This window comes from Kogia breviceps, chromosome 1 (assembly GCF_026419965.1).
Source record: "Kogia breviceps isolate mKogBre1 chromosome 1, mKogBre1 haplotype 1, whole genome shotgun sequence".
Classification (NCBI taxonomy): Eukaryota; Metazoa; Chordata; class Mammalia; order Artiodactyla; family Physeteridae; genus Kogia; species Kogia breviceps.
In genome coordinates, this window is record NC_081310.1 from 23,189,255 (window position 1) to 23,214,951 (window position 25,697).

Genomic DNA, 25,697 nt, shown 5'->3' on the forward strand with positions numbered 1-25,697 from the left:
TTTGGGCCCCGAGCCATCCCACCGCGAGTCCAGTGGGTCCACAGAGCCAGCCTGCTTCCCAGGTGTATAACTGGAATGGGTTTAATCTGCAGCGGATGGAACCTCACTTCAGCTCCTTGACTGGGGGAGATTCTCCCAATGAAGCAGATGAATGGGAGCAGCTGCTTCAGGCTGTTCTGTGCAGAGGCCCAGCCAGGTGAGAAGCATGGAGGGAAAGAGGTGGCATCCTCCCTGCTGCTGGGACCAAGGTCAAACCGTTCTGAGGCAGCTGGGCCGCGCTGGAATGACTCAGAACCCCACTCCCCCGCCAATCCCGCCTCCACCCAGGATGAATGGGGCCTGTAGGCAGCAGGCTCCCTGAGCTCCACTGGGTTCCAGGCTGACTCTCCCTTCCCAGGGCAGGCAGAGTTCGACAGGCCGCCTTGGCCAGTGAGTTTGTCTGAAGCAGGCAGAAAGACCCAAGATCCCGTTAATTGACCCAGAGAACAACTCCTCCCCATCCAGGGGCCTGTGCCCTGGTGGTACCCAGGCTCCTCTAAGGGTCTCCCCACGGCCTGGGGTCCGGTCCTTTCTCTGTGGCTAGAGCCTCTAGGGGATGTGTGGCGTCCACTCCAGGTTGGCAGGATGAGGGGTGCAGAAGCTGAGAAGGCCTGTATGCTCCAGGTGCCCTAACTGCGGCGCTTGAGAGGAGTTCCCTCCAGTGGGAGGCCCAAGTCCCAGGGCAGGCGGGAGTCGGGGACGGCGGCACCACTTCTGAAGGGCTGTAGCAGCATCTCCATCAGCCTGTGCACTGGACACAGGAGGCCGAGCAGGGAAACCCATGCAGACACAAGAGGCCGGGGTTTCATGGCCACAGGGGCTCCACATGGGTTGGGGGGGAATCACAAAGCCCTGGGCGGGGGGTAACCACAGCAGAAAGAATGAGAAGAGGGCCTGTCACTCACCCATTCCAGAGAGTACTTGTTGAGTGCCTTTACTGGTCAATTACTGGCAACAGCAAGATCTGGAGAAAGGCACTGAGAACGGCTGGCTGAAAGGGGCGCAGATAAGATCGCAGGAGAGGACCGAGCCAGAGAATCCACCCAACCTGGGAGTTGTTCTCCTGCCTAAGAAGGGGTGTCTGTGTGCCCAACTGCCATGGTCACGCAGGGTACTCAGGGACCCCATCAACATTCCCTAAGCACCTGTACCTGGCACTGTGAGACATTGAAAACAGCAGTTAAAAGGTCAAGTCTCGGGGCTTCCCTGGTGGCGCAGTGGTTGAGAATCCGCCTGCCGATGCAGGGGACACGGGTTCGTGCCCCGGTCTGGGAAGATCCCACATGCCGCGGAGCGGCTGGGCCCGTGAGCCATGGCCGCTGAGCCTGCGCGTCCGGAGCCTGTGCCCCGCAACGGGAGAGGCCACAACAGTGAGGCCCGCATACCACAAAAAAAAAAAAAAAAAAAAAAAAAAAAAAAGGTCAAGTCTCTAGGGCTTCCCTGGTGGTGCAGTGCAGTGGTTGAGAGTCCGCCTGCCGATGCAGGGGATCGGGTTCGTGCCCCGGTCCGGGAAGATCCCACATGCCGCGGAGCGGCTGGGCCCGTGAGCCATGGCCGCTGCGCCTGCGCGTCCGGAGCCTGTGCTCCGCGACGGGAGCGGCCACGACAGTGAGAGGCCCGCGTACCGCAAAAAAAAAAAAAAAAAAAGTCAAGTCCCCACTCTCAGGGGCAGTGTCGCAATGGAAGAGACAGACCCCAAGTCCTGTAGATGGTTTTGAACACTGAGCAAGAGTGTGGGAGATGAGACAGGGCACTGAGAGCGCAGCTGGGGTATGCTTGCTTTAGCTGGGGCTTCAGAGACTGCTCCAAGGAGGCAACATTTGAGCCAAGATCTAAACGATGGTGTATCTCTGTTCAGGTTCCCCAGGGAGAAAATCCTGAGGAGGCGGCTTATTTCCTGCTGCTTTGTCAGAGTGCAAGCCCTACTAAGTGCAGCTGGTTGCTTGATCTCACAGGACCACTTTTGGGGAAGCCAGTCAGGCTGCGTCCGTCAGTGAGGGGTGTGGTGAAGGGGCAGGGACCTATTGACCTGTTCTCATCTCCCACTGGGGAAAAGTTTGTACCATAGGGGGGTTAAAACCCCCAGACTTCAGGGTTACACGGGCACGGGCCTGGGTACCTCCCAGGGCCCTGGGCTGACAGGGAAGGAAGGCAGGAAGCAGTTTGCATGAACCTGTATAGACAATTGTTGGAGCCCACTGAGCCAGCTGTGGGGCAGGAATGAGATACAGGTGTGAGAATCTGGAGTGAGCATAGTTACCACATGATAACCTGGGGAGAGCAGTCCAGGCAGAAGGGACAGAAGGTGCAAAGGCACTGTGGCCTTTTTGTACTTTTGTCCTATAATTTTTCAAAATTATCGATAAAGGAAGGATGCACCTACCCCCAGATACAGAATTCTGAGTTCTGCAAATGAAGCCACTAGCTATCCAGAGCTGGAGAGGCCTGAAGGGAAGTGCATGGTGAACGCCTGATGTGCTTCTGGGGCTCCTGTCTCAGCTGTCTTCCTTGGCCATCCCAGCCACACGGCCGTTCATTAGTCCATCAAACCCTTGCCGGGCAGCTACTATGTGCCAGGCCCAGTGCTCAGCGCCTGGGATGCAAGGTAAAGATAAGACAAGCTCTCTGCCCTCTAGATGCTCCGGAAGACAGAATTGGTTTTGAAACCAGACAAATTCTGGATCTGAATCCCTGCTTCCCACTTATTACCCAGGTCAGGTGTTTGCTCTAAGTCTCAGTTTCCCCATCTGTAGACTAGACAGCCTTATTCATGGAGTTAATACAGGGATCAAAGGGGACTACAGATGCAAGCACCCAGTGCCTCATACGGAGCGAGGCTCCATAAGCAAAAGCTGCTGGCAGCTCCACCAGCCCTGGGGGGGTGGGGGGGTTAGGGAGCACTTTGTTGCTTCGTTCCTGAGCTGCTATGTAAAAGTTTTCATGGAGAGAGCAGAAAAGAGCAGTTTTGAAGAGTGTTTAAAATCCTTTGCAGATTAAAATATTACCCAATCGGACCCCCACCCCTGGGGGTTGTCACAGCCCCACTGGATCCTCCAGCTTCCAAAGACCCCCCCCACCCCACCCCCAGACACACCTGGAGGGCTTGGGGTGAGAAGGACCACACGCAGACAGCACCCAGCACCGTGGTCTCCAGGGCCTTTATTCAGAAAGGTACAGAGCATCTGCAGTCTGTTTGAAAGGCACTGTGCTGGGGTCTGTAACAGCTCAGTTTTCCCGGAAGGTGTGGCGGGGAGAGGGGTGCAGAAGGAAGGAGGACGCTCAGGGGAGTTTCTCTCCTCCAGAAAAAGGCACTGGCAGGGGGTGAGCACCCTGCTTCTTCCCGAGCAACGGCCTGGGTTATATACACACGGGGCTTGACCAGACGCAGAGAAACTCAAAGCTAAATACAGCGAGGCGTGGACAGAGTCCACGGCGGAGGGTGGCGGGGGTAGGGTGGGAGGATGGCCAGGGCTGCACCTGGCTCTTTCCACTGGGTGGGAAAGGAAGTTCAGAAGGAAGGCAAAGCTTTAAAGGAGAAACAGAATCCAGCCTCTCAGACTTAGTGTTTTGTGCAATTTAAAAAAACCCGACAAAATAAATATAACTTAAAAACTTCTTACATGACACCAAAGGCACATCTGGGACAAGCAGTTGAGATACCTCCCTCCACTGCTGAGCAGTGCTGAACCCCAAGAGCCCCGGGGCCCCATGGGGACAGGGCAGAAAGGGCACCCACTCACCTGGGCGCAGGTGTGCACACCTCGTCCCACCCTCCTGGCACCTACACGGCCGGGACCCAAGGAGTCCCTGCCTGGACCAGGCTGGCTGGGGAAGGTTTTCAGACTGCCTGCGCAGGGGTTCTGGGAAATCACATTCCAGGATCCATCTATCCCACTCGGTCAAGGGAGCGGGGGACAGAGGGGACAATGGGTTGAGAGAGAGAGTAGGTGTGCAGAACTAGCACGGGAAATACAAAACCCCCAAACCCCTAATAGCATAACCCTAGAAAGATGCCACTTTCTACCATTCACATATATACTGTAACTCAAAGCAAAGGATCGCCAATGAGAGGCCCTATGGGCCTCCTTTAATGAACAAGTCATTGGCATATTAGCACATTGTTTGCAAACGACTGGTGCCTGCTTAAAGTGCTTGGAAAATTTGTTCTCTTAAATTGGCTAAGTTGGTCCCCTGTAATTTTTGTTCATAGCATTTATTTGCTTTAGCAAACTATTTTCATAGATATAATGAGGGTAACTTGGCCAGCCCATAGTTGTAGAACTTTTACATCTGAATTAATGATGTCCCTTCCCCGCAGACAGGAGCAGCCCAGACACCCGGGGTCCCGCTGACCCAGCTGACTACAGCTCCCCAGACCCCGGGCTGACTTTGGTGCTTCTGCCTTCTAGGGTCATGTGGTGTCACAAGGTCTCTCGTGCTCAGCCGGGAGGGGGTGTGACCTTTTTAGCCAGGCAGCTCACACAGGACCTCACTGCTGTTTTGAGCAAGAGGCAGGAAGTTCAAAAGTGATTTCCATTTTAAAACTCTGTACTAACGCATCCTCGTGTGTCCCACCCTCTGCCCCACCGACCGTCACTCACCCAGCATGAAAAGGGAAACGAACGTGTCACGTGGGCAAGTTGACAGTTCCCCCAGAGACCCTGCGGTGACAGGGGGTAGCCCAGGAAGGCTTCTCTCTGGATTGGTCCTCCAGACACACACCCCTGGGGACACATCATCTCCAAGTGTCCCTGGAGCAGCTCCCTGCAGAGCAATGGGTCCAACCTCCGACAGCAAAGGCGAACACCTGGGGCCCAGCTCCAAATGGCCAAAGAGCTGGACGTTTGTTCTTTACGACTCACGCAAATTTACATTCTTCTCAATAATACAGACCTACTTGCTTTACAATTAAAATAAGGCTTCCAGTTGGTTCCTTGTGAATCTTCAAGCAACCTAGAGACCCCAGGAAGAGATGCCTGGCACCCTCCACATACTCTGGAAGCTGCTCACACCGTATCTGGGAAGCAGGTCTAAGCCCTTCAGGCTGTTAAGACTTATTTCGGGGGCGGGGTGGGGGCGGGGCTGATGGCAGTAAGCCAGCTTCCTGCCTCCTCCCTGCTTAGCGCTGGCCTGGAGCTCTGCCTCATAGCGGCTGGGGACCCCGGGCCTCATGAGCATCCTGGGTGTGTAGCAGGTGGACCACCTGGCACCAGGAAGTTGGGAGGTGAGGGGACAGGAGAGGAATGTCCTTGGCAGGTTCTGTCTTGTTTCCCCTGGGGCTGCCTGGGCCCTGGCCCACTGCCATCCAGCCCTGAGGACCCTGTCACAGCAAAGTGGGGAGTGGGAGGTACAAGTGGCTCTGGGGGTTGGGTGGCATCCCTGGAAGCTCAGGTTTGCAGAATGTCCCTCTGAATTCACGGGCGAAAGTCACAGACGGGAGAACACAGCTCCTGCCTGCCCCCTCCTGGGAAGGCCAATGTCAGAGAGCACAGTCAAGTTGGATCTGGACTTTTGGCTCCTGGGTCTGTCCCAATGCTGGAGGGTTTCAATACCGGATGGATGGGGTCTCTGCTTTAGCAGCCCTACAAAGGCCACCACGGCATCTCTCGGAGTCCCTAGGCTGCTAAAGCAGAGGGTACTTTATTCATGGCCAACATTCTGTTCCCAGTGGTTTTGTGCCCCAAATACCAGAAGGCTTGGCACCAGGCACCTATTTTTACAGCACCAGCCCATCCCCAGGCTGAGAGGATGGGGCAGGAACCGGCTGCGCCTAATAGTGGTGCCAATGGCACTGGCCACCAGGGGGCAGCAGGCCTCCACGGGTAACCGGCCCAGAGGCTTGGGGTGGGGGGCTCTTCTGTTAGGGTCCCCGCTGGAGCCAGGAACCCCACGGCTACCTGAACCTACCTCCAGGTCTAAACCCTAGGGTTTGGGCATTTCTCTGCTAGTAGGAGATCCTACCGAGAAAGCAAAATGGAAGCCCGGGCTCCAAGCCCTTCAATCAGGCAGCAACTAGAAAATCTCATCTCGTCTACAAAGTGTCTTGTAGTGCCGTTCGGGAGGGTCAGTTCTAGGGCTTTGCACCCAGGTGGAAGTGAAGGAAAAATTCAGAAGGAGAAGGGAAGCAAGGGGGAGCAGAGGCCAGGGTGGCGACGAGGTGGGGCAGAGGGTGGCCTCAGGAGAGGGGGGCGCCCGGGCACATTTCCGTCAGGATGTCGACGAGGTTGTTCAGACCCGACAGGTAGCCGTCCTCCCGGTTCCCTTCCTGCCACGGGATGTCATGCTGCAGGGTCTGGCCCTCGGGCAGGGGCGTGGTTTTCCCAAAGTCGATCATCCACACCTTGGCCTGTTCCTTCTTGTCGTGGATGAAGAGCAGGGAGCTGCCGATGACCTGGGGCGGATGGAGCAGCGGGGTGAGGCGGGGAAGGGCTGGGGCCCCGCCCTGCCCTCCGGACAGCAAGCCGGCACCTTAGGGGGGCTTGGAAAAGCCTGAGACCTCAGGGAAGTGGAGCGAGCTTTGCTTGGCCACTGGGTTCTGTCCCCCATTCTCACCTGAGCAGCAGAGCCTGCCCGAGTGGCCACGCCATGGCTGGAGGACATGGGACCCAGAACAATGACCACCCACACCACCAGGGAGGAATGTCCAGGAGGACAGACCCCGTCCCCATCCCCCAGTCCCAAGCTGCACACTTTCCTCTATATCTAGACCACAGCTAACCCATCCCTCAGCACCTCTGAGTCCTCTCCAACTCCCGGAGGGGGAGGTGCCAAGGACATGCCACACGCCTGTCTGTGGGGAGACTGGAAAGGACCCCGTCCCAAGGCACTCACAGCCCCCGGGGAGGGCGGGCCGTCAGGCCCAGGTCACCCCCAGCCCGGGAGCACACCTGCTGCAAGTCCTGGGCAGACAGGGCTTCTGAGGCTGGTCTTTGCTCATGGTCTCTGCCAGGGACAGCGGGCACCAAGACCCCTCCCTGTTGTGGGCCAGGTCAGAGCACCTGCGCAGGGTAAGGTGCTTTCCCAAATATGAACACACCCTCCAACCCCCCTGGGTCACCTGTGTGAGGCCCGAAGGAGACACGGGGGTGTGGGGAGGCGCTGAAGTGTCATTCTAGCTCCCAGGGCCCTGGCCGGGGCAGGGAAGACCCCCTGGACGTGCTGAGCCCAGAGAAGGGGGCTTTCTCTTCCCAGATGGAAAAAAGCAGAAGCCCAAGCTAATTTGGCCTCGGTCTAGACCTGAAGTTTCCAAGTGAAACTCCAGAAAGAGTACAGCAAAACAGTTTTTCAGGAAATAACAGCAAAGTGCTGAAGAAGGGAGGGCAAAGCTGTGAGACGAAGCCTGGGGCTGCCAAGTGGGCAGCCGCGGGTCCTTCCGTCCACGCAGGAGGTCGTGGGCGGCTCTTCGGCCTCGGGTCCTTTCAGCCTTGGCCCCAGGCCGTCCTCCAGAGAAAGCAGGCCAGCTGGAGGAAGCTCTGCAGGCTGTGCAAAGCTGAGAAGACTGAGAGCCTCCAGGAGAAGCCAAGGACCCAGGGACACTGGGCTTCAGCGAGGACAAAGGGAGAAGAGGGCATTTCCAGAATGGCCGGACCCAGTGCAGCTGCACAGGGCAGAGCCCGGCCGAGCCGGCCCTCCGTCTGCCCCGCTCCTTTGTTATGGGCAGCCTGTCTAGGAGCAAAGCAGGTCGGCTAGCACGGGGGTCAGGCCCACAGCTCAGGCGGGCGTGCCAAGGGGCCGTGGCCAGCCACGCAGAACACGGCTCTCTGTCCCCGAGGACAAAGGCCAACACCTACCTCATGGCACTTGAAGAAGGGAGAGACTTCCAGGGTGGCCCGAATGTCCTTCAGCCGGTCCCGGTAGGCGATCTAGGAACAGAAAGATGAGCAGATTTTTAAACACGTGGCTGTGGGTGGATTTTAGGTGCTATTTGGCCCATTAGAGTCTCTGAGCATCAGCGTGAGAGGGCCTTACACCCTGATTATTCCAACCTCCTCATCTAGAAATGAAGAAACTGAGGCCCAAAGAAGGCAGAGGAGCTGGGGCCCTGGTCCCATGCTCCCTCCGCTCCACACTGCTTTGTGACAGGAGGCGCGGTTGGGGACGGGGGGGGGGAGTGGGGGACAGTTCCCGAACAGCCGGGAGGCCTCCAGGAGCCCCTCGCACGAGGGTTAAGTCTATTCTGGAACGCCGGCAGTGTGGAGGCAGCACCCAGAGAGCCCGGTTGCCATGGTGCTTGTCCTCCTGATACAAACTTCAGTGCCCTGAACTCTTGAAAAGGACAGAATAAGACAGCCAGAGCCACAAATATCTCTGCCAGTGGCCTCTCCACAGAGCTGTGCTGGCCCTGGGGGTGCCCGCCCTCCCCAGGGGCCGTGAGGGAAGCCTGTAGCACACAGGCACATAGGGTTCCTTGACGCCCATTTGAAGCAGTGCCAGCCTGGGGCTCAGGACCAGGAATAATCCCTCTCGTCTGGTGCAGGCAGCGCGCGTTCTATGGCAAACTCTGCTGAGGAGCCGGAATCCTCCCCGGCCGCTGACCTGGAGTCCAGAGGCTCCAGCTATGAAAGAGTTGGGGTGCCTGCCCTGTGACTGAAGCCTCGGCTCTTACCATGGGCCAAGCGAAGTCTCCCAGCTGGAAAAGGGGGGTAGGGAAACTCCCCAGTTCCAGCCGGTGCTGAGTCTCCTTGGAGAAAGGCCGTCTGGGTCCAGCCCTCCCCACTCAGCATCCCAGGAGCCTGTGCAGGGGAAGGTGCCTCTCACAGGGGCTCCAGGGCTCGGGTCCCTGGTGTACCCAGGTCTCTGTCACAGGGCACCCTGTCCTTGGGGGTGTGGGGACTCAACACACCCTACCTCAGCTGATGCCAGCCAGTGCTCAGAGCATCTGTCCAGCAGCCTGCCTGTGGGGAATGAAGTCCCTTTGTCGGGAACTTCTGTCACCCACACCTCCAGGCTCAGAGAGCCCATCAGTTCTGGCTGGGGCGGGTGACGCGGCATCTCGCCCCGCAATGCCCGCACACCTCCCTCACTCAGTCTCAGCCTGGTGGAGGCCCAGCCAGGCCTAGAAGCGCAGGGACCAGCAGGCTGCTGGCCCACCTGGGTGTGAGCTCCAGCTCCCCCTTTCCTAGCTGTGTGCCCTTGACCTCTCAGTCTCCTCATCTGTACAATGGGGACAAGGATGCCAACCCACTGCAGAGGGCCGCTACGAGGGTTTGGTGAGCACTGGTACAATACTTGGCCTGCAGCGGATGCTAGAGGAATACAGCCTCGGGGGTGCTAGAGGAATACAGGCACTGGAAAGGGTTGCCCTGAAGGGGATGGAGGCGTTTTTGGGAGCTGAGTTGCTGGCTAAGGGAGTGAGTGAGTGCGTGTTCACCCGCTGGACGGCCTGACAACCACACCTCTTCACCTTCCAAGCAGAAGTTTGGGGCCCGAGTTTTCTGTGTGGGGACCTCGGCTCCGTCTCGGGCTGGGCAAGAACCTCCAGAGGGGGTGCAGCTACCCCTGCCCGGAGACCACGTGGCCCGATCCCTTTGCAGGGGGCGCCCGACTCACCAGGATGTTCCGGTTTCCTTTAGTGAATTCTCTGAAGGCCTCGATCACCTGCTCCTTCGTTTTGGTCTTCTTGAAGTCCCGGTTCACGGAGCCGTCTTCTTTCTGAGAAGGAGAATGACACGGTGTCTCAGAGCCACGAGCCCCAGGCTGACCCCCAGGCAGCCAGGTGCCCACACGCGACCCGCGTGGTCGATCCGACCGCACGGCACGGGGGAGCCTGTCCTGCGCCCTGGCTAAGGAGAACAAAGGGGGTGGCACCAGCGTCCCAGGCAGAGTAAACGGCATTAGGAAGGCCCGGAGGCACGAGGGGCGCTTGGACCAAGACTGGAGGAGCGAGGCTGCGGGGCCCGCCCGTCCGTCCTGAGGGTCCTGAGTGGGAAAAGCAGGGGGCTGAGGGAGATGCACAGGCCTCTGCTTCCACGAGGGGCCGGGTCCCTGGAACCGGGGCGCCTGAAAGTCCCTGCTGCCCAGGGACACCCTCCCTCACCACAGGAGCGACGCTCCTCGCCCCAAGTTCAGCTCGATTCCCTTGTAATGGAAGGTCTCTTACTTAGGCTCCCTGTAAGCGAAGACACAACACAGCCTATCCTGCTCCCTGCCCCACCCAGTGCACGGAATGGCTCCACTTCCTGAGCCCAGTACTAAGTCTGTTTCAGGCTGCTCAGGCGGCACATGGGGCTTAGCATCTCTACGAGGAAAGCTGTTCTTTAAGATCAAAGGATGAGAAAGGCTGGCTCCACTAGGCCCCCGGATGTGCGTCTGTGCACCAGCGGGGTGGGGCCGAGCACCGTCGCTGCCTCTGCCAAGAACAGGCAGGACCCTGAGCACAGGGAGAGAGCCGAGGGCTGGGCCTTCCCCACAGGGGTCTCTGCAGGGCCTTTCCCGGACGGAAAGGGAAAGGGACGGGGGGAGGCGGGGGGGGGGTGCTGGTGAAGGCAGCTGGCTTTTTTCGGAGCTGGTGGCCCCCACGCCTGAGAAGATGGGCTGCTGGCCGTTCCTGCAGCTGGACAGTGGACAGAGACCAGGAGATCCAGCGAGAGACGGAGAGAGAGGTCAAGGGAAAATCAGACTGTTTCCAACAGATACAGAAAAGAAAGGAGACTTAAGAGGAAGACGATGAGCATATAATTTACTCTCCCACAGGACCCAAAAAAACAGCAAAAGCCGATTTCAGAAGACAGGGGAGGGGCAGATGGCTTTCTCAGCCTGGAGATCGTAAAGCAGCTGTCCCAGGGGAAGGCGAAAGCTCTGCCCCACTCGAAAGCATCGGCAGCGAGGCACTGCCCCACAGAAACTTCCAGCCAATGCCATCGGCAAGGAGGCTATCCTGGCTTCTCTCGCTCGTGAGTCAGGGCTCCCCGCCGCCCTACTCTGACTTGAGGGCTGGCCAACGTGGGCCAAGAATGGGCAGAGAACAGGAACCCGAGTACGGCCGGACTGTCCTCCGCTTGAGAGGGACGGCTGCCCGAGACCGAGGGGCCAGCCCCTCACAGCCCCGCTCCTTGGGGTGAAGCGCGTGTCTGAGCAGAGGCTCTCAAATCTAGCAGCAAAGGAGGCGTGTAGGAGCCTGGGTCTAGGGAGAGCATTCTCAGGCCCTTCCTGGGAGAGGGAAGAGGAAGAGAATGAGGTGGCCCAGACGTTGGGGGTGGCCTCGGTGCAGCCTCCCCAGAGGGGCTTGGTGACCGGAGGGGCAGCGCCTAGTCCTGCCTGCCAGGCAGATGGCTCGGATGTCAGAGGCAGCCGGCATCCTCCCTCCCTTGGCTGCATCTCACTGCCAGTCCTGATTTTCGGGCCCTGGACAGAAAGAGCCAGCTCCCAGCACTGGTACGCAGCAAGCTGCCTGCTGGGTTGGTCCTCAGTGCTGGGCATGGTCTGGGCTAGACGTAGGGTCCTCGGCAGAGGGCTCAATGCTGGGTGGGGCTAGAAGCCGGCCCTGCCCCAAGGCCCCAGCCCCCTACGTGGCCATCCCACCCAGACCCAGACCAAGGAATAGGCCAGTTTCCCCAAATGTCTGTCCCTGGGGCTGGCTGCCCATGCCCTGGGTCCGTATGGGGAGGAATCTCACAGCCTCCGTAGGGTCTTGAGAGCAGCCAGGACCGCTGGGTGAATGCTGTTGGAGCCCCAGGACCCAGTCCCTTCCCCACCCAGGAGCGGGGTGGCTCAGGCAGCCTCAGGCCACCGCTGGCTGTCCTCACCTTGATGCCCTCGATCCTGAACCCGAGCGTGGCCGTGGAGCTGATGGTCTCCCTCCACTGCATGTACCGCGGCTTGGTCACAGCCCGCTGGGCTTTCTCCTCTTCGGTAGGGGCCTCCGGGTCCACCTCAATCATCTTCTGGTACATGTCCTTCCGCAGGCTAGGCTTCTTCCGGGCCTTGGTGAGCTCCTCCTCCAGGTAGGTCCTGGGAGGGAGGGGAAGCCACATGAGGGCCCCCGGCCAGAGCACGGCCCACCGGTACCTTGCCCGAGGGTTGCAGTCGGCTTAGCCAAGTCAGCCTCATCCCGGACATGCGCGCATCTGCTTGCGCTGGGCCTGGCTGCTGACCGAGCACGGGCCAGCCTTGCGTAATGCGAGCAGCTTCGTTCCAAGAGCACTGGGAAGGCCCGACAAAGCCCAAGGAGCTCTTCCTTCTGGGCACCTCACAGGACCAGCAGAGGAGGGAGGAGGAAAGGCAGCTTGGCGGCTCGCCCTGCTGGGGTGAGGGTGGGGAAGGGGGCCGAGGGCGGGTCCGCTCAGGGTCCGGCTGTCCCCGCTGGGCTGCCTTCCACGAGGCGAGGGCTTTGGAAGCCAGCACCTGTGTGAGTCGCCGAGTGCGTTTCGTCCACACCACCCATCTCCCTGGTGCCCCAGCAGCCTAAGGGCTCTCTCGGAAGAGGGAACACCTTCAGGCCAGAAGGTGGCCTCTGAAGTGGCCCCAGTGCTGGCGGGAGAAGCCCGTGATGGGAGGGAAAGCCTCGGGGCTCTTTTTCTACCGCGGAGATGTGCTGGGCTCTTCCTGCCCCTCGGACCCCAGGCCTCAAGACAACGTGGCCAAGTAAACTGTTTACCGCCCTGCCCTCCGTAAGGGCTGGCAGGGGTCCCCTAGGAACTGGCAGAGGTAACAGGAGCGGGGACAGTACAGGATCTGGGCAGCCCGAGACCACTTCCTGGCCCCAGGCCGCCTCCCTGGCCCCCTTCGCCAACGGGGTGAGTCACCCCTGCTGCACACCGCAGACGCCCACCCTCCTCCCTGCTCCTATTTTAAACTCCCCTTCTCCCCCACAGTGGGCTCAGCTGCTGCCTGTGACCCTTCCTGAAACAGGAATCTGCAACGTCAGTTGAGTAGAGGGAAGTCTTCTCCCTGGGCCTGTGTGCGTGGGTGTTGCCCACATGGCGGCCTGTGACAGCAGGCCCAGCCTCCACTCTCCATCTGTCCCCGGGGCCTTGCTCTACCGCTTCCCACCATACCTCCAACCTGCCGGTTTGGAACCCAGAACAGACTGGTCAAATGCTTTAAAAGATAAGTTTCCAGAACCACTGTACCAACTCTTTCAAAAAAAAGGAAATCCTTGGTGGTGAACTTGGGTCTGGTCTTTTAGGACCTTCCAGCGGGTGACGCAGACCATAAGGAGGTTCTGTCCTTGGCTGTGCCGTTGCACACACACACACACGTACACGCACACGCACACACACACGCAGGCGCGCGCACACATGCACACGCTACTGTATGCACGCCCATGCGCGCACACGTGCACGTACAAACACTGCTGCGTGCAGAGCCAAGTTGGTGCCGATGAGAGCTACAGGGCAGAGCTGCGACGCAGGCTGCTTTTGCATGGACTTGTGTCATGCTGGCCCATGTGTGTATTTATGTGTGCGTGCTGTGTGGTAGGCAAAGGGTTTCCCATCCCCAGTGCTCCTGAGTGCGCTGCCTGCGGGTGGGTGGGTGGCGCACTTCTGCAAAGACTTCTCAGTTGCTCCTTAAGCAGGAAGCAGGCCTCACTGTCAAATCCCTTTCCACATGGGGCTTGCTCCAGAAAGGGCCTGTGCAGCGCAGTCTGGGCAGAGTTGCTCACCCTCTGGGAGAGGAAAGGGGCCGGGCAGAGATGGCCACAGGGGTCATGAGCCTGGTGGTGGGGTCAGGGGTCCATCGGGAGGTGAGCTGCAAAGCCTCCCCAACCCTGGTGTCCCGACACTGGCCCGGCCCACCTTGCCCAGCCCAGCAGGAAGGTCACACGTCCATGAAGCCTGCTGGGTGAAGCCACAAGATACATAAAGGCCGTGTTCCCCTCAGGAAGGCAGCCAGCCCATGGGGAGCCAACAGGTGATACACCAAAACCACCCACTTCCCCCCACGCTCTCTCCAACCTGCTTCCCACCAGGGCACAGGTGCTACAGACAGCTCTGGTCTCCACCTGCCAGCCCTGGTCCAGAGGTCAGGAAGACACTCCTGATTCTCCACGGCAGGCTACATGACACACAGGAGATACGGGGTCAAGTCTAAGAAAACGCCCTAGAGCAATGTGAGCTTATGTCCATGTGGAACTGGGGTCCCAAGACACCCCTCGTTAGGACACTACAGGTGGCCGCGTCACCTTTTCCTCAGGCCTCACCATGGCTGGGTCTGCTGACCAGCCGGCCCTTCCACCACTGTGACAAGTCTCAACCACTCATGCCCCGGACTCAGGGTTCGTGGGGGCCCTGGGCTGCGGCCTCCTCCCTCTGGCAAGCACAGAACCCTTGGGGGAGTGCCAAGCTGCAGCCCAGCCTAGACCTGGTAGTCAGAGGCCTGGTGCAGAGGCAGGCTGTGTGGCTGCCTGGCTGCGTGGCCCCGGGGAGCCCCTTAGCCTCTGGTGTCAAAGGTCCTCCTGCTCAGACTGGACGGTGGCCCACGTGCCAGGGCGGCTGTAGGAGCACCGAGCGCTCAGAGTGCAGAAGGGCCTCCACCCCGTCCTCAGGACCCGTGAGACAGGCCAGGGGGCGCTGGGGTGGGACTGGTCCTGGGGAGACCTACCTCCTCCCCTCCAGACGGGATCCTCACACACCTCCTCCCTCAGCCTCCAGGCGGCCCTGCCCAGGACTGGGTTAAACACGTGCCAGCCTTGTGGGTCACTCTGGGTCTCTCCGGAGAGCCCTGGGTGCAGTGGGACAGCAGCTCCAGGCAGCAGGGGGACGGGGCAGCCTTGGTAAGAGAGGGGGCTCCTGTCCCCAGCAGCCTCCCAGGGAACAGACAGGCACCCCGGCAGCCTTTTAGGACTGACTGGCCACACGTTCTTCCCACAGGGTATACTTTTTTTGGCCCCGGTCTGAGTGAATACCGATCAGAATATTTATGTGTCTCCCCTTGAGAGGGCACATCCTGGTGCATCACGGGAAAGCCTTCCAGGGACAGAAATAAGACTCTGGGGGAGAGCAGTGGCCAAGTGGTGGCTGGAGGGACATTCTGTCTTCTCCCTGTGGGCTGGAGATGGTGAGACCCCTGGATGGAGGGAGGGAGACGCCGGGGACAGTACAAAGAGTGGGGTCTATACTTGCCCACCCCTTCGTCCCTGCCCTCGGGGTCAAGCCAAGGGAACACAGCGGGTCAGCCTGCGGGGTCAGGGTCTGATTTTATGACACAATTCCCAGGAGGAATGAGGGAGGAAGGAAAACTGACTGGCTTGGCCTGCTTCTTTCCTGCGGGCACACACACACACCCCCTTCTCAAACTCCTCTTATAAGAAATAAAACTGCTTAAACCATCCAAAGCAAACACAGGCTCCAGCTGTGAGCTCTGCATCTCGGAGCCTGGTCTCCCCGGAGAGCGGCGGGCCGGATGGAGGAGGCCCGCGTCTGGCCGTGCCGTCTGGGCACCTGCAGTCGTCGGCGGCGGCTCTCTGAGGCTTCAGAGGACTTCACCACCCGCTGAGCCGCCGGGGAGGAGCTACTCCGTGACTCTGGTCAGAGTTTGAGAGGAGATGAGAAAAGCCTGCCGCCAAAGCAGAGCCCAGAGCTCAGGCGCCCGGGGCTCGGGCCCTCCCGGCTCTGTCCTCCACCCTGTCTTCTCCAGCCCCCTCTTTTCGCCTCCTTCCCTCCCGGGTCTTCTCTGGGCGGAGCCTGGTGGGCGGGGGGTGGTGGGGGGGAAGGATGGATACCCATTTCCACACACATAGCCACACACCCGTCTGGCCCCGTGCCCTGGACCACGCAGCCCCTGGGCTGGGGTCACCGCCAGCCCCAGTCCAGAATGCGGCAAGCTGGTGGCTGCTGTCAGGGCCTCTCACACTCCTCCCTCCTTCACTGCACCCTATGACAGGCGCAAGTCTCTTCTGGCAAATCAACACAATCTGCTAAGCGGCTCCCTCTTTGGCTCGGGGTTGGGGTGCGGGGTTGGGGTGCGGGGTGGGGAGGGTGGGAGGAGAACAGCCTCTACTCCGGTCTCCCCCTTGCAGCCCACATTAACGGGAAGCCGCCCCCTGCTCCCCCCAGCAATCCCACCTGACCAGATGGGCCGTTCTCTCTGCCCTCTCCCTGGGGAGGCTCCGCATCCACCAGGTCCCCTTTCTGGTCCCACCGGCTGCCGGCTCCCGCCCCCTCCCCCGCCGGCCCCCGGCTCACCGGAGAAGGGCAGGGCCCGTCCTGGGCACAGCCAGCACAGATGTGAGTTGACCGGAGTGGGGTCCAAGCAGACCCCTGGCCCGGCCTCGCCCACACGAGGCCTCAGGGACCGCGCAGAAAGCCCGGCCTCCCGGAAGCCTGGAATGCCGTGCCCGGTGTCTGCCGCCCGGCCGGCTGGGGGCTGCGGGGCGGCGTGCCGTGTCTGAGGAGCCCGGCTCACCTGACGCCCATCTTGCAGTCCATCACGCACGGCGAGTCAAAGTCGGCCAGCAGGTCGTCCATCTGGTTGTAGCGCTCCCCATCCTTCACCACGTCCCCGTGGTAGGCGGGCACGTAGGGTTTCAGCACGTCGGCCATCAGCCGGTCCAGGCAGCGCTGCTCTGACTCACAGTGCTTCTTCAGAATCCTGCCATTGGCAGCCGCCTTGAAGCTCCCTGCAGAGCAACGTGGGAGGAGGCCCTGGGTCCCCAGCCTGAGCCCTCCCCGCTCTGACACCCCCACCTCCACCCCCCGGCCAGACACGCCCTCCGTCACAGGGCCCGGGCCTCTCGGGGATGCGCTGGAGCTTGCCAAGCACGGGGCTGAAGGTGTGCCCAGGTCCCCACTGGTGGACCGAGCCCTTTAAGCAGAGTGGGTGCAAGTCCCAGTCCCCCCCACACACACCCCGTGCCCTGACAGCAACTCTGGGGGTCTGGGCCAACGTGGTTAAGGGTGTAAAAAAAAAAATGTCAGACCCTGTGCTGGCCTGAAGTCCATGGGCGGCCACTGAATTGTCCCCTGAGGACGATGTCCACCAAAGGACCACCATGAGTGGGCTAGACAGCTCTAGACATCCTCCCCTGTCACTGAGGGGCCACCTGGAGACCTCATGGCTAGCCCAGGGCGTGGCCACCGCAGCCAGGACTCCGCTGCGTCTTAACACTCTTGGGGCGACCTGCCTGCCTCTCCCACCAGCTACGAGCTCCTTCGGGGCAGACACTATATCTGCGTACGTATTGTCACCCAGGGGAGCACCTTCATTGGGAGCATACAACAGGCCCTCAGGGAAGCACTTAGCTTTGTCTCTTTGTCCCAGGTGACAAATGGGCAGGCAAGCTATAAAGACTGATGACTTCAACTGTTTTATTGAGTTAACATGGAAGAGAGATTGAAAGAAAGAGATTGAAAGAGACTGAGGGGGGAATGTGTGTGATTTGTGAAGAGGTGGCACAGACTGTGGAGAGGGCGGGTGTCCACGTGCATTTTCGAGGCAGTGTTAAGGCCCATCTCTCAAGTACGCCTGCGACTGCAGACCACGAAGTCTCTCGGGGAGCACCTGTTCAGATGCTTCATCCCCGGGAGCATCCAGGGCCAGGCCCGTCCCCCCACACGTGCTGGACGCCTCCCCAGAGAGCCCGACATCCTGTCACAAAGTCCGGGAGAGCTGTGGCTACCTGCGTGTCCTGCCAGCTGGATCCAGGGGTACTTCTTCTTGAAGGACATGACAAAGGGAGACCAGTGCACCATGTTTTTTATTTTCCTCCATGATTTGCTCTAGAAACAAGCACATGAAAAGCTCTACATTAGAAACAGAACTATTACTTTCCGGTTAGGATGAATTCAAAACCAGGGAACCCACTGCCTGTGGCACAGGACAAGAGGTGAGTGCCAGGCCCACGGCGAAGGCAGCTCTGAGGACTTCACCTCCATGAACTACGTGGCATGCCTCTATGGGCTTTGCCCCATTCTACAAACAGGCTGGGCAAAACACCCAGAATCAAGGGGACAAGGATCTGACAGGCTCTGGGAACAGGAAGGGAGAGGGACAGAGCATTCTCCATCCAGGGCTGACCCCATCCCATGCCACTTCCCCATCAGGGGACCACTAAACCCACACTGCCTTTCTCTGTGCCCCCTCTCAGTTTCTTCATCTGTCTAGTGAGGGATGGACAGCTGGTCCCCCACGCTCTTTGGATCAGCGGACACTCTAGGACTCTGGAAAATGACCTCTTGCATCCCAACAGCAAGGGCCCCTCAGAGGAAGACTAGAGGCCACGAGCACCCAGCTGCAGCGTGTCACCTCCTATTGCACTTGCAGATGCGGTGCCAGCAGAGGCACCTCTTGCCTGTGAGAGGCTTGAGGAGACTTTAAAGGGAACTCCCGGGGGACAGCAGTGCCTCCAAGGCTTTGGTGCACACAGGGGTGAGCCGGCCCGCAGGACTCTCTCTCCACTGCACTTCTCCTTCTCAAGACATTTCTTAAGTAAAAACTGTGTGTGTGTGTGTGTGTGTGTGTGTAGGAGGGGCTCCTTGGGCAGAAAGGAGAACTAACATTTATTGAGCACCTTCTTATTTTATTTTCACAGCAAGGATGCAAGGTAATCATCGTTATTTCCATTTGCAGAACCCAAGCCTCAGACAAGTAAGTGATAAAGCCGCACTTAAACCTTCACCTATATAACTACTTTAAAGAAAATCCTTTTTATCCCCAGCTATAAACATTTCTCTCTATAAAAATATCCCTAAGTTACTTTAATAAGAACGGGCTGTAGACATGAAGATCAAGTGTCCCCAGACACGAGCCCCTGAAGGGAGTGATGAAAAGTGAAGCATCTCAAGCTCCCGAGAAGCGGATCCCTGACCAGCAAAACCACAGACAGTGAACTCCCCAGGCTCTGCACTGGGAAGGAGGAGCTGGGAATTCTACAGAAGAGGGAGGTGAGGAGTGGTCCTGCCTGAACAGTGGACCCCTGGAGAGGCGGTTCCTCATTCTCTGTCCCGCAGCGTCCGCTAGCAGCCACGCTGAGGTTGCTGGACTGACTCCAGCTGCTGGAGCCCAAGGTTAAATCAGCCTCCTTTGTTTTTCTTCCCTCTGGTGAGACTCCGCTGCTTCTGTCATCAAGGTTTCAAGTTAAAGTCTGTTTAAGGAGAAGAATGCTTCCCTACCGAACCTGGCAACGTTTACTCCACCCCAGAAACCCTCACTCTACCGCCAAGACCTAGTCTAAAGCGAGGGCAGCGCTCTACCAGGCCATGTGACAAAGGGCCGGCCTCACCGACAAGGGTGTTTTTCCTAGATCCTTCTGATGGAGATCTCCGAAGAAGGCTAAGGAAAGCCAGCGTTTCTTATCTAAGCACCCAGAAGGCTGCACAAACACTCAGGACAGACAATGCATGAGGGCAGCAGTGGGAAAACCTAACTACATGAGATGACCAACCAAGTGATGGTTTGTTCCACCCACGGGGAAGACGTCTAGGTGGTCCAGAAGAGAAGTGCGCAGCTCTCACCACCTGCTGGTCACACCCCTGCAACAGAGCTCAGAGGGGATGAGGGTCCGATGGGCTCAGAGTGGGGTGGGAGGAGGGGGAGGGCAGAGTGTTCTCCATCCAGGGCGGACCCCATCCCATGCCACTTCCCCATCAGGGGACCACTAAACCCACACCGCCCTTCTTCGTGCCCCCTTCTCAGGGCCTCAGTTTCCTCATCTGTCTAGTGAGGGATGGACAACTGGTCCCCCACGCTCTTTGGATCAGTGGACACTCCAGGACTCTGAAAAATGACCTCTCGCGTCCCAACAGCAAGGGCCCCTCAGAGGAAGACTAGAGAGGCCACGAGCACCCAGTTGCAGCGTGTCACCTCCTATTGCACTTGCAGATGCGGTGCCAGCACAGGACCCAGGGAGGATGTGTCCCGCCGCCGGGGTCGGGGGCCTGCAAAGATTGATGCCTGCCGGGGAGGAAGGTCATCACAGAGGCTGACCCCACAGACGCAGGCTGGGGGCACACCCGAGGGAGCACAGGAACGCTACTGCAGGAGGAGGGACCTGTGGGAACAGAGGTCCGGGACCGGGCTTTGGAGCTGTTGGGCCGGATGTGCTGGGAATGGGAGCCGGAAGCAGTGGCTGATAAGGGTTAGAGGGCGAGGCCAGCTCTGCACGCCGCCGGTCCGAGACGCTTGGACTCTGGGGAGTGTGGTGTTGGGGAGGCAGGCTGCCCTGGGCCTGAGTCCTGGCTCTGTCTGTTCCTCACTGACTGACCTGAGACAAGTTCCTGACCCTCCCCTTGTGGCCTATTATCTTCCCTGTAAAATGGGAATAACACATACATTCCTTTGAGCCCCGGAGGTAAAGCCATTAGAAGTTCATGGGCTCAGGGGTGTTTGTGGAAGAGTCTTAGTGGTCTGAGTTCAAGGAGGGGTGTCCCTGAAGTCATCCCAGGAACAGTCAGTCCGGACCCAAGTGGAGGTGTTGCCATAGTTACTCAAGAATAGGGCTTCCCTGGTGGCGCAGCAGTTGAGAGTCCGCCTGCCGATGCAGGGGACACGGGTTCGTGCCCTGGTCCGGGAGGATCCCACGTGCCGCGGAGCGGCTGGGCCCGTGGGCCTTGGCCACTGGGCCTGCGCGTCCGGAGCCTGTGCTCCGCAACGGGAGAGGCCACGACAGTGAGAGGCCCGCGTACAGAAAAAAAAAAAAAAAAAGAATAAAGGTCACAGAGCCTGGGGCTGGTCCAAACCCACACTGTCAGGATGCAGCTCTCTGGGGATCCACGGGGACACACTGGGCAGTGGGCCTGGGACCCGGGAGGCAGGAGGGAAAAGAGCTGGGCGAGAACAGCCAGGTTCGAGTCCAGCAGGGGCATCTGAGCTGCGAAACCTCTAGCTCCCGGACAGCTCTTCAGGGGTCCAGAAAGGAGAGGGGTACTCCAGGGCGGGGTCCTCTGATGGCTCGCGGGACCCAAGAGCCTCCCAGCACGGCTGAGCTCTGAGTAAATGGGGCATTTTTCCGCGTAGCTTCCTCTTTCCCCCACCTCCTCCACAAGGGAGCATTTCTCCAACATGAAAATTGGGCCCCATATGGCCAAGGCCGGAGAGTGCCCCCGCTTCCAAGGTGGAATATTCCACTGAGGCGGGTTTGCACACCACGGGATTTCTCGACTGTGTTGGCAGCAGCAAGCAGGGGATTTTCCTGTGGTTTTTAAATAGCAGCACCCAGGCAGTGTCTAGAGTCGCTGCCAAACATTAAACAGAAAAGCGGGTCCAGAAAAGGCCCAGGAAAGAAGGCGGCAGGGTGACCACCGCCCCTACCCCCGGCCCATGGGAGTGAAGAGAAACAACAGGGCAGGAGATTACAGAGAATCGATTCCCTTACGATGCCCGGGAGACCACAGCACCCATTTAGGAACCACCAACTCTAGGTAGAAGCCGCTTCCAGGTGGTGGGTCCCAGAGGGTCAGCTGGGCTAAACAGTCTCCCTGCAAGCCCCCCGCTGGAGGAAGATACAGTCCTCAGAAATGGATGCCAGGCGTCTTCCCCACCCAAGACAGCCGGCGAGGCAAGAAAGGAGGGCAGCCCAACAACCTGGAAGAATTCCATCCGGAGGAATTGATCACCTTTTCTCTCCTGGGAGAGTCTCAGTAGCCTCAGTCACTTCTCTGCAATCAGACTACAGTCCCAGGTCTCGAGTTTCTCAAGCTGAGCTTGTCAGACACACAGGCAGCTCTCAAATGCCTTGAACACGGTGTGGCAAAGGGCACCCGGTCCCTCCCCCTCGGCAGCACTGGCTGCCAGCTGATTTCACTGGCCCCGTCCCTCCATCACCTCCCAATCACCAGGGGCATCTGGACACCCTCTGCTGACCCTTCCTGGAACGCCCCCCAGAGCTCCACATGCCTGACAGTCTCTGGGTGGCAGGGTCCTCCTGTGTAAATCTGAGGAGTCAGCTAGCTGACTCCGCCAAGCTCTACTCTGGCACGCTATTTACACGCAGATCTGATAGATAAAACGGCCTACCTAATGGGTAAGCTGGGGTGTCCTTCCTAAGTCTGCTGGGCATGACAGAGCAGAGGGAATGGCTCTTAGAAACTCCCTGCAAGTTGGCATCAGTTGTCATCTCACTGGCGGGGCTCTTCTCCCTAGACGTGCAACAGGACGGACGGCCAGCCTCCCCCAGCACCGGGCCTGGCGTGAGCGTTCATGACTCATCACTTAAGGGCTCTCACTATGTGACAGGAGCTGGACCGGGCTCCTTATGGCCTCATTTCTCATCTTCAAACTACCTGGTGGTTTATAGGATTATTTTCTCTGTAAGATGAAGAATCTTACAAGCTGAGTTGCTTCCTCAAAGTCATTCCATTCTCCTCCCTGCCAGTAGGTGCCAGATCACCCCGGGAACCTCAGACCGATTCACCAACCGCTGTACCTGTCAACAAGCAGGGGCCCCTTCCAGCCCACAGCACGCTGGGCGAGGCGATGGGGACAGAAGATTGGGCGGGAAGGACAAGGAGATTTCTTCAAGGAGGTTCCCCTGGGCAGCCAGGGCGCTGGGCTGGCAGGACAGTGCTCTGGGGTAGGGGGTCTTCTGGCTGCTTCTTCAGCAGAGGAGCCCAGAGCCTCTGGGAGAGGCTCCACAGCTGGCCATCCAAGCCCCAGATAGGTCTCATTCCGGGGCTGGGCAGGTGCCACCTCCAGCTTAGCTACCAGGTGACACGAGGCTCTCCCATGAGTCAGATCAGACCAGCTAATCATTAGCTCCTGGACTGTGGCTGGAATTCTACACTTGGGATGTTCTCGGGCGGCACTTCAAGGGAAAAGCAAGCCCCACAAAGCTGATTGCCCCTTGAGCAGGGAAGGAGCCACAGGGTGGGCTGATGACACACAGCTCTCACCTCGATTCTGTGCCGGGTGTAAGCCAACTGCAGACCAGAAGTGAGGTTTTTCAGGTAACACCTCAGGTTTATGGGGCTTGGATGACCCAGCTCCACAAACCCCTAGATGACTGCACTCCTGAGTTCAATAAGCACTGGTTTTGGTTTCGCTCTGTTTTCTCCTTGAGTGCAGGGCAGGGCCTCCTGCTGATGTTTGTTACAGCGCTGACCTCACTCTGTAAGAGGTGGGGTCATGTTCTCTACTTTGGCTGCTCAGGAAAAGGTAGGTCCCTAATTCACTCACAGCAGTTCCGAAGGATGAGAAAATAGCCAGACCTGGGGAGCAGAGGTTGGTCCTTTAAGACTCAGCGTGGCTGGAGACGTCTAGAGCTCTGAAGCTGCTCTGGGAAGTTCCCTCCCTTCATACCTGACTTGACGGGGAGCTAAAATATTCAGAGAATGTGGAGAGGGATTTGTAGCAGGAGAAAAAGCCTAGCAACAACAAAACCCCACCCATCTTCAAGCTTGAGGTGACAGCAGTCACCTGGAAAGGGAGTTTCAGAACCTGGCCAACCCCAGCTGAGCCCTCTCCAGCCACTGGTGCCTTTGGGAGGTGCGGGGCTCTCACGTTTCCCTCCTCTTTGCCCAAAGACTTCTGGCCTCACGGCAGATGTGCATCTACTCCCTAACGGCTGATACCCATGTGTGGCGACCTCTCGGCTCAGCACGCAGAGCCTCAGAGCGCTCGGGGCAGCCCTGGCGAGGAAGGCAGCTCCTCACCCCTCTGGCCTGGACTCACCCAGAGCCCTTGAGAGCCCAGAGTGGAAACGGTCCACTGGCCAGTGGGGCCCAAGGGAGGAAGCCTGGGCAGCGTCTCTGATTCTGTGTTTATCTAAACCAGACTCCAAGCCTCCCAGGGATGCTAATGGCTCCTGGGTAAATGCCACCCTCTGGCTTGTTCCCCCAGCCAGTCATCTGCCTCGTGCTGCAGGGAACACTGCCTTAAATAAAAAGGCTAAGTGGGTGACCTCAAAGGCAGGCCTTTGTCTTCCATCAAACAGGCAAAAAGGACTGGTGGAGATGAGGAGGAGGAAGGCGGGGAAGCAGGGACCCAGAGCCGAGGCTGGGGGCTGACGGGGCCTCTAGGCACCCAACTCACGGGACGCTTTAGCTGTCATCAGGATCAGCTGCATGATATGCACGGCCCAGAAGGGGTAGTGACATGGGGGCCAGCTGTTCCTTTGCTGGAGCACTGCCTCACATGCCCTAGGCTGTCTGCAGGCCTAGTTCTCCTCCCCCATCCACACACGGAGGTATCTGCAGTTCAGGAAACACATGTTCTCTCGGGCCCATGAGATTCTGCAGGCGACCCCCGGCTCGCCGCACGTGCCTCTCCTCACCCACCCTCAGACACTGCAAGGGTGACACCTTCCGCCACCAGGGCTTTTTCACAAGCACGGGCGCGGAGGCAAAGGACTCCGCTAGCCCTCAGGCAGCTCAGAGACCCCGGGGGCCCTTCCTCTGCTTGAGCTGTCCCTCCTGGGTGTTCCCACAGTGCCCGGGGCACGCCTGCACCCCAGCTCTCCTCTGGGCGAGCGTACCCTCCCGACAGCCAGGACCCCCAGCACCTGGCTCCACCAGATACTTGGCAACCCCCTGCCGCGGGTCCTGGAGAGGCCACCACGGCCAGTCAGCTAGGCCTGCAGGCTGAGCCAAGCCCCGCCCCAGCCCTCAGGAGGAGGGAGACCAAATCCAACATCGCCCGGCGGGGACCTGGTCAGAGCCTCTGGAAGTAAGTCGAAGTTTCCAGGGTCCTGCGGGCTCTGCTCCTCTCTTGTCGGCCCCAGCAGTGCCTGCACGGCCTCCTGTCTGGAGAAGCAGGCCTCCCGAAGACAGCTCCGCACAATTCCTCTTTACCCAAGGCAGCCGGCCCTTCCTGCAGCTCCCCTTCCCGCTGGCTTTGCTAGGCCTGCCGCTGTTTCCGCCCTGCAAACTCAGGCTGAAGCGACGCACTCTTCCCCTCCGTCTCCAGTGTGTTTAAAATCCTCTGCCTCTGAGGCAGGCCACAGCATTGGATTTTGTTTCCAGAAGACAGCACCCAGCCTTTGGAGCTAGAACAATCCCTTGCTCTGCCACCGCCCGGCTGCAGCTGTGAGCAAGCCTTTGAACCTCTCCGACCTCAGCGTTCTCACCTGTAAACTGGGCACGATAACATCACAGTTGCCCTGATGCACACTCTACCTGATCAGCTCTGAGAGAACTGATGAGGTGCTACACATGTACACGGGTGCTCTGTATACCGTCATTGGACAGGTGAACCTCAGATGTTCACTTTGTTTGTACTTCTGTATCTGTTTTGTTTTGTTTTAATTGAAAGTTTTCTCCTCCAAGGCATAGGAGGCTGGCAAAAATCCTCTGGGCACTTCCACAGGGTCGGTCATTGCCGGTGGCAAGAAGATGAGCTAATTGTGTGGTTAATTGCTTACAAAGCTTCCCTTTGGATGTTCATGGCAACTGGGAACACACAGGGCGGCTCCTGGGGCCTCGAGCTCTGTGACTCAGGGAGAGCAGAGCCGGCCGGCGTCCAGGTGCCTCGACACTAGTTTCTGGTTCAGAAGGTCAGTAAAGTTGCTAAAAGGAGAAAGAAGAGTTCCCCAAAGAACGCCATTTCACACATGTGGAACTCTGCTAGGCACCAGCGAAGAACATAATAAATAGTGAGACTGCTGAACGGATTTCATTTTACACAGAGGGTTTACACACTCTTCTTAACCCCGTTCCCATCTGAGCTGTTCCCCTAATATTCTACTCTTTCCTCCAGTACTTCCCTTTTTATTTAAATAGTTACATCACTTGCCAAACTTTTATTTTTAGATAATTATAAAGAGTATCCTTTTTTTTTTTTTTTTGCGT

The 25,697-nt window shown here is 58.7% G+C and overlaps 1 protein-coding gene across 1 annotated transcript in view; it reads right to left on the minus strand.

Moving 5' to 3' along the window:
• Positions 1-3,178: 3,178 nt before the first annotated feature.
• ITPKB (inositol-trisphosphate 3-kinase B) overlaps positions 3,179-25,697 on the minus strand; it is a 97,801-nt gene continuing 75,282 nt past the window's right edge. The window contains exons 3-8 of the mRNA XM_059068832.2: positions 17,597-17,696; positions 16,384-16,597; positions 11,784-11,988; positions 9,589-9,690; positions 7,830-7,901; positions 3,179-6,430 (exon numbers count right to left, since the gene is read on the minus strand). Of these exons, the coding sequence (XP_058924815.1) occupies positions 6,215-6,430; positions 7,830-7,901; positions 9,589-9,690; positions 11,784-11,988; positions 16,384-16,597; positions 17,597-17,696 (909 nt within the window). The 3' untranslated portion in view covers positions 3,179-6,214. The remainder of the gene's footprint in view (positions 6,431-7,829; positions 7,902-9,588; positions 9,691-11,783; positions 11,989-16,383; positions 16,598-17,596; positions 17,697-25,697) is intronic.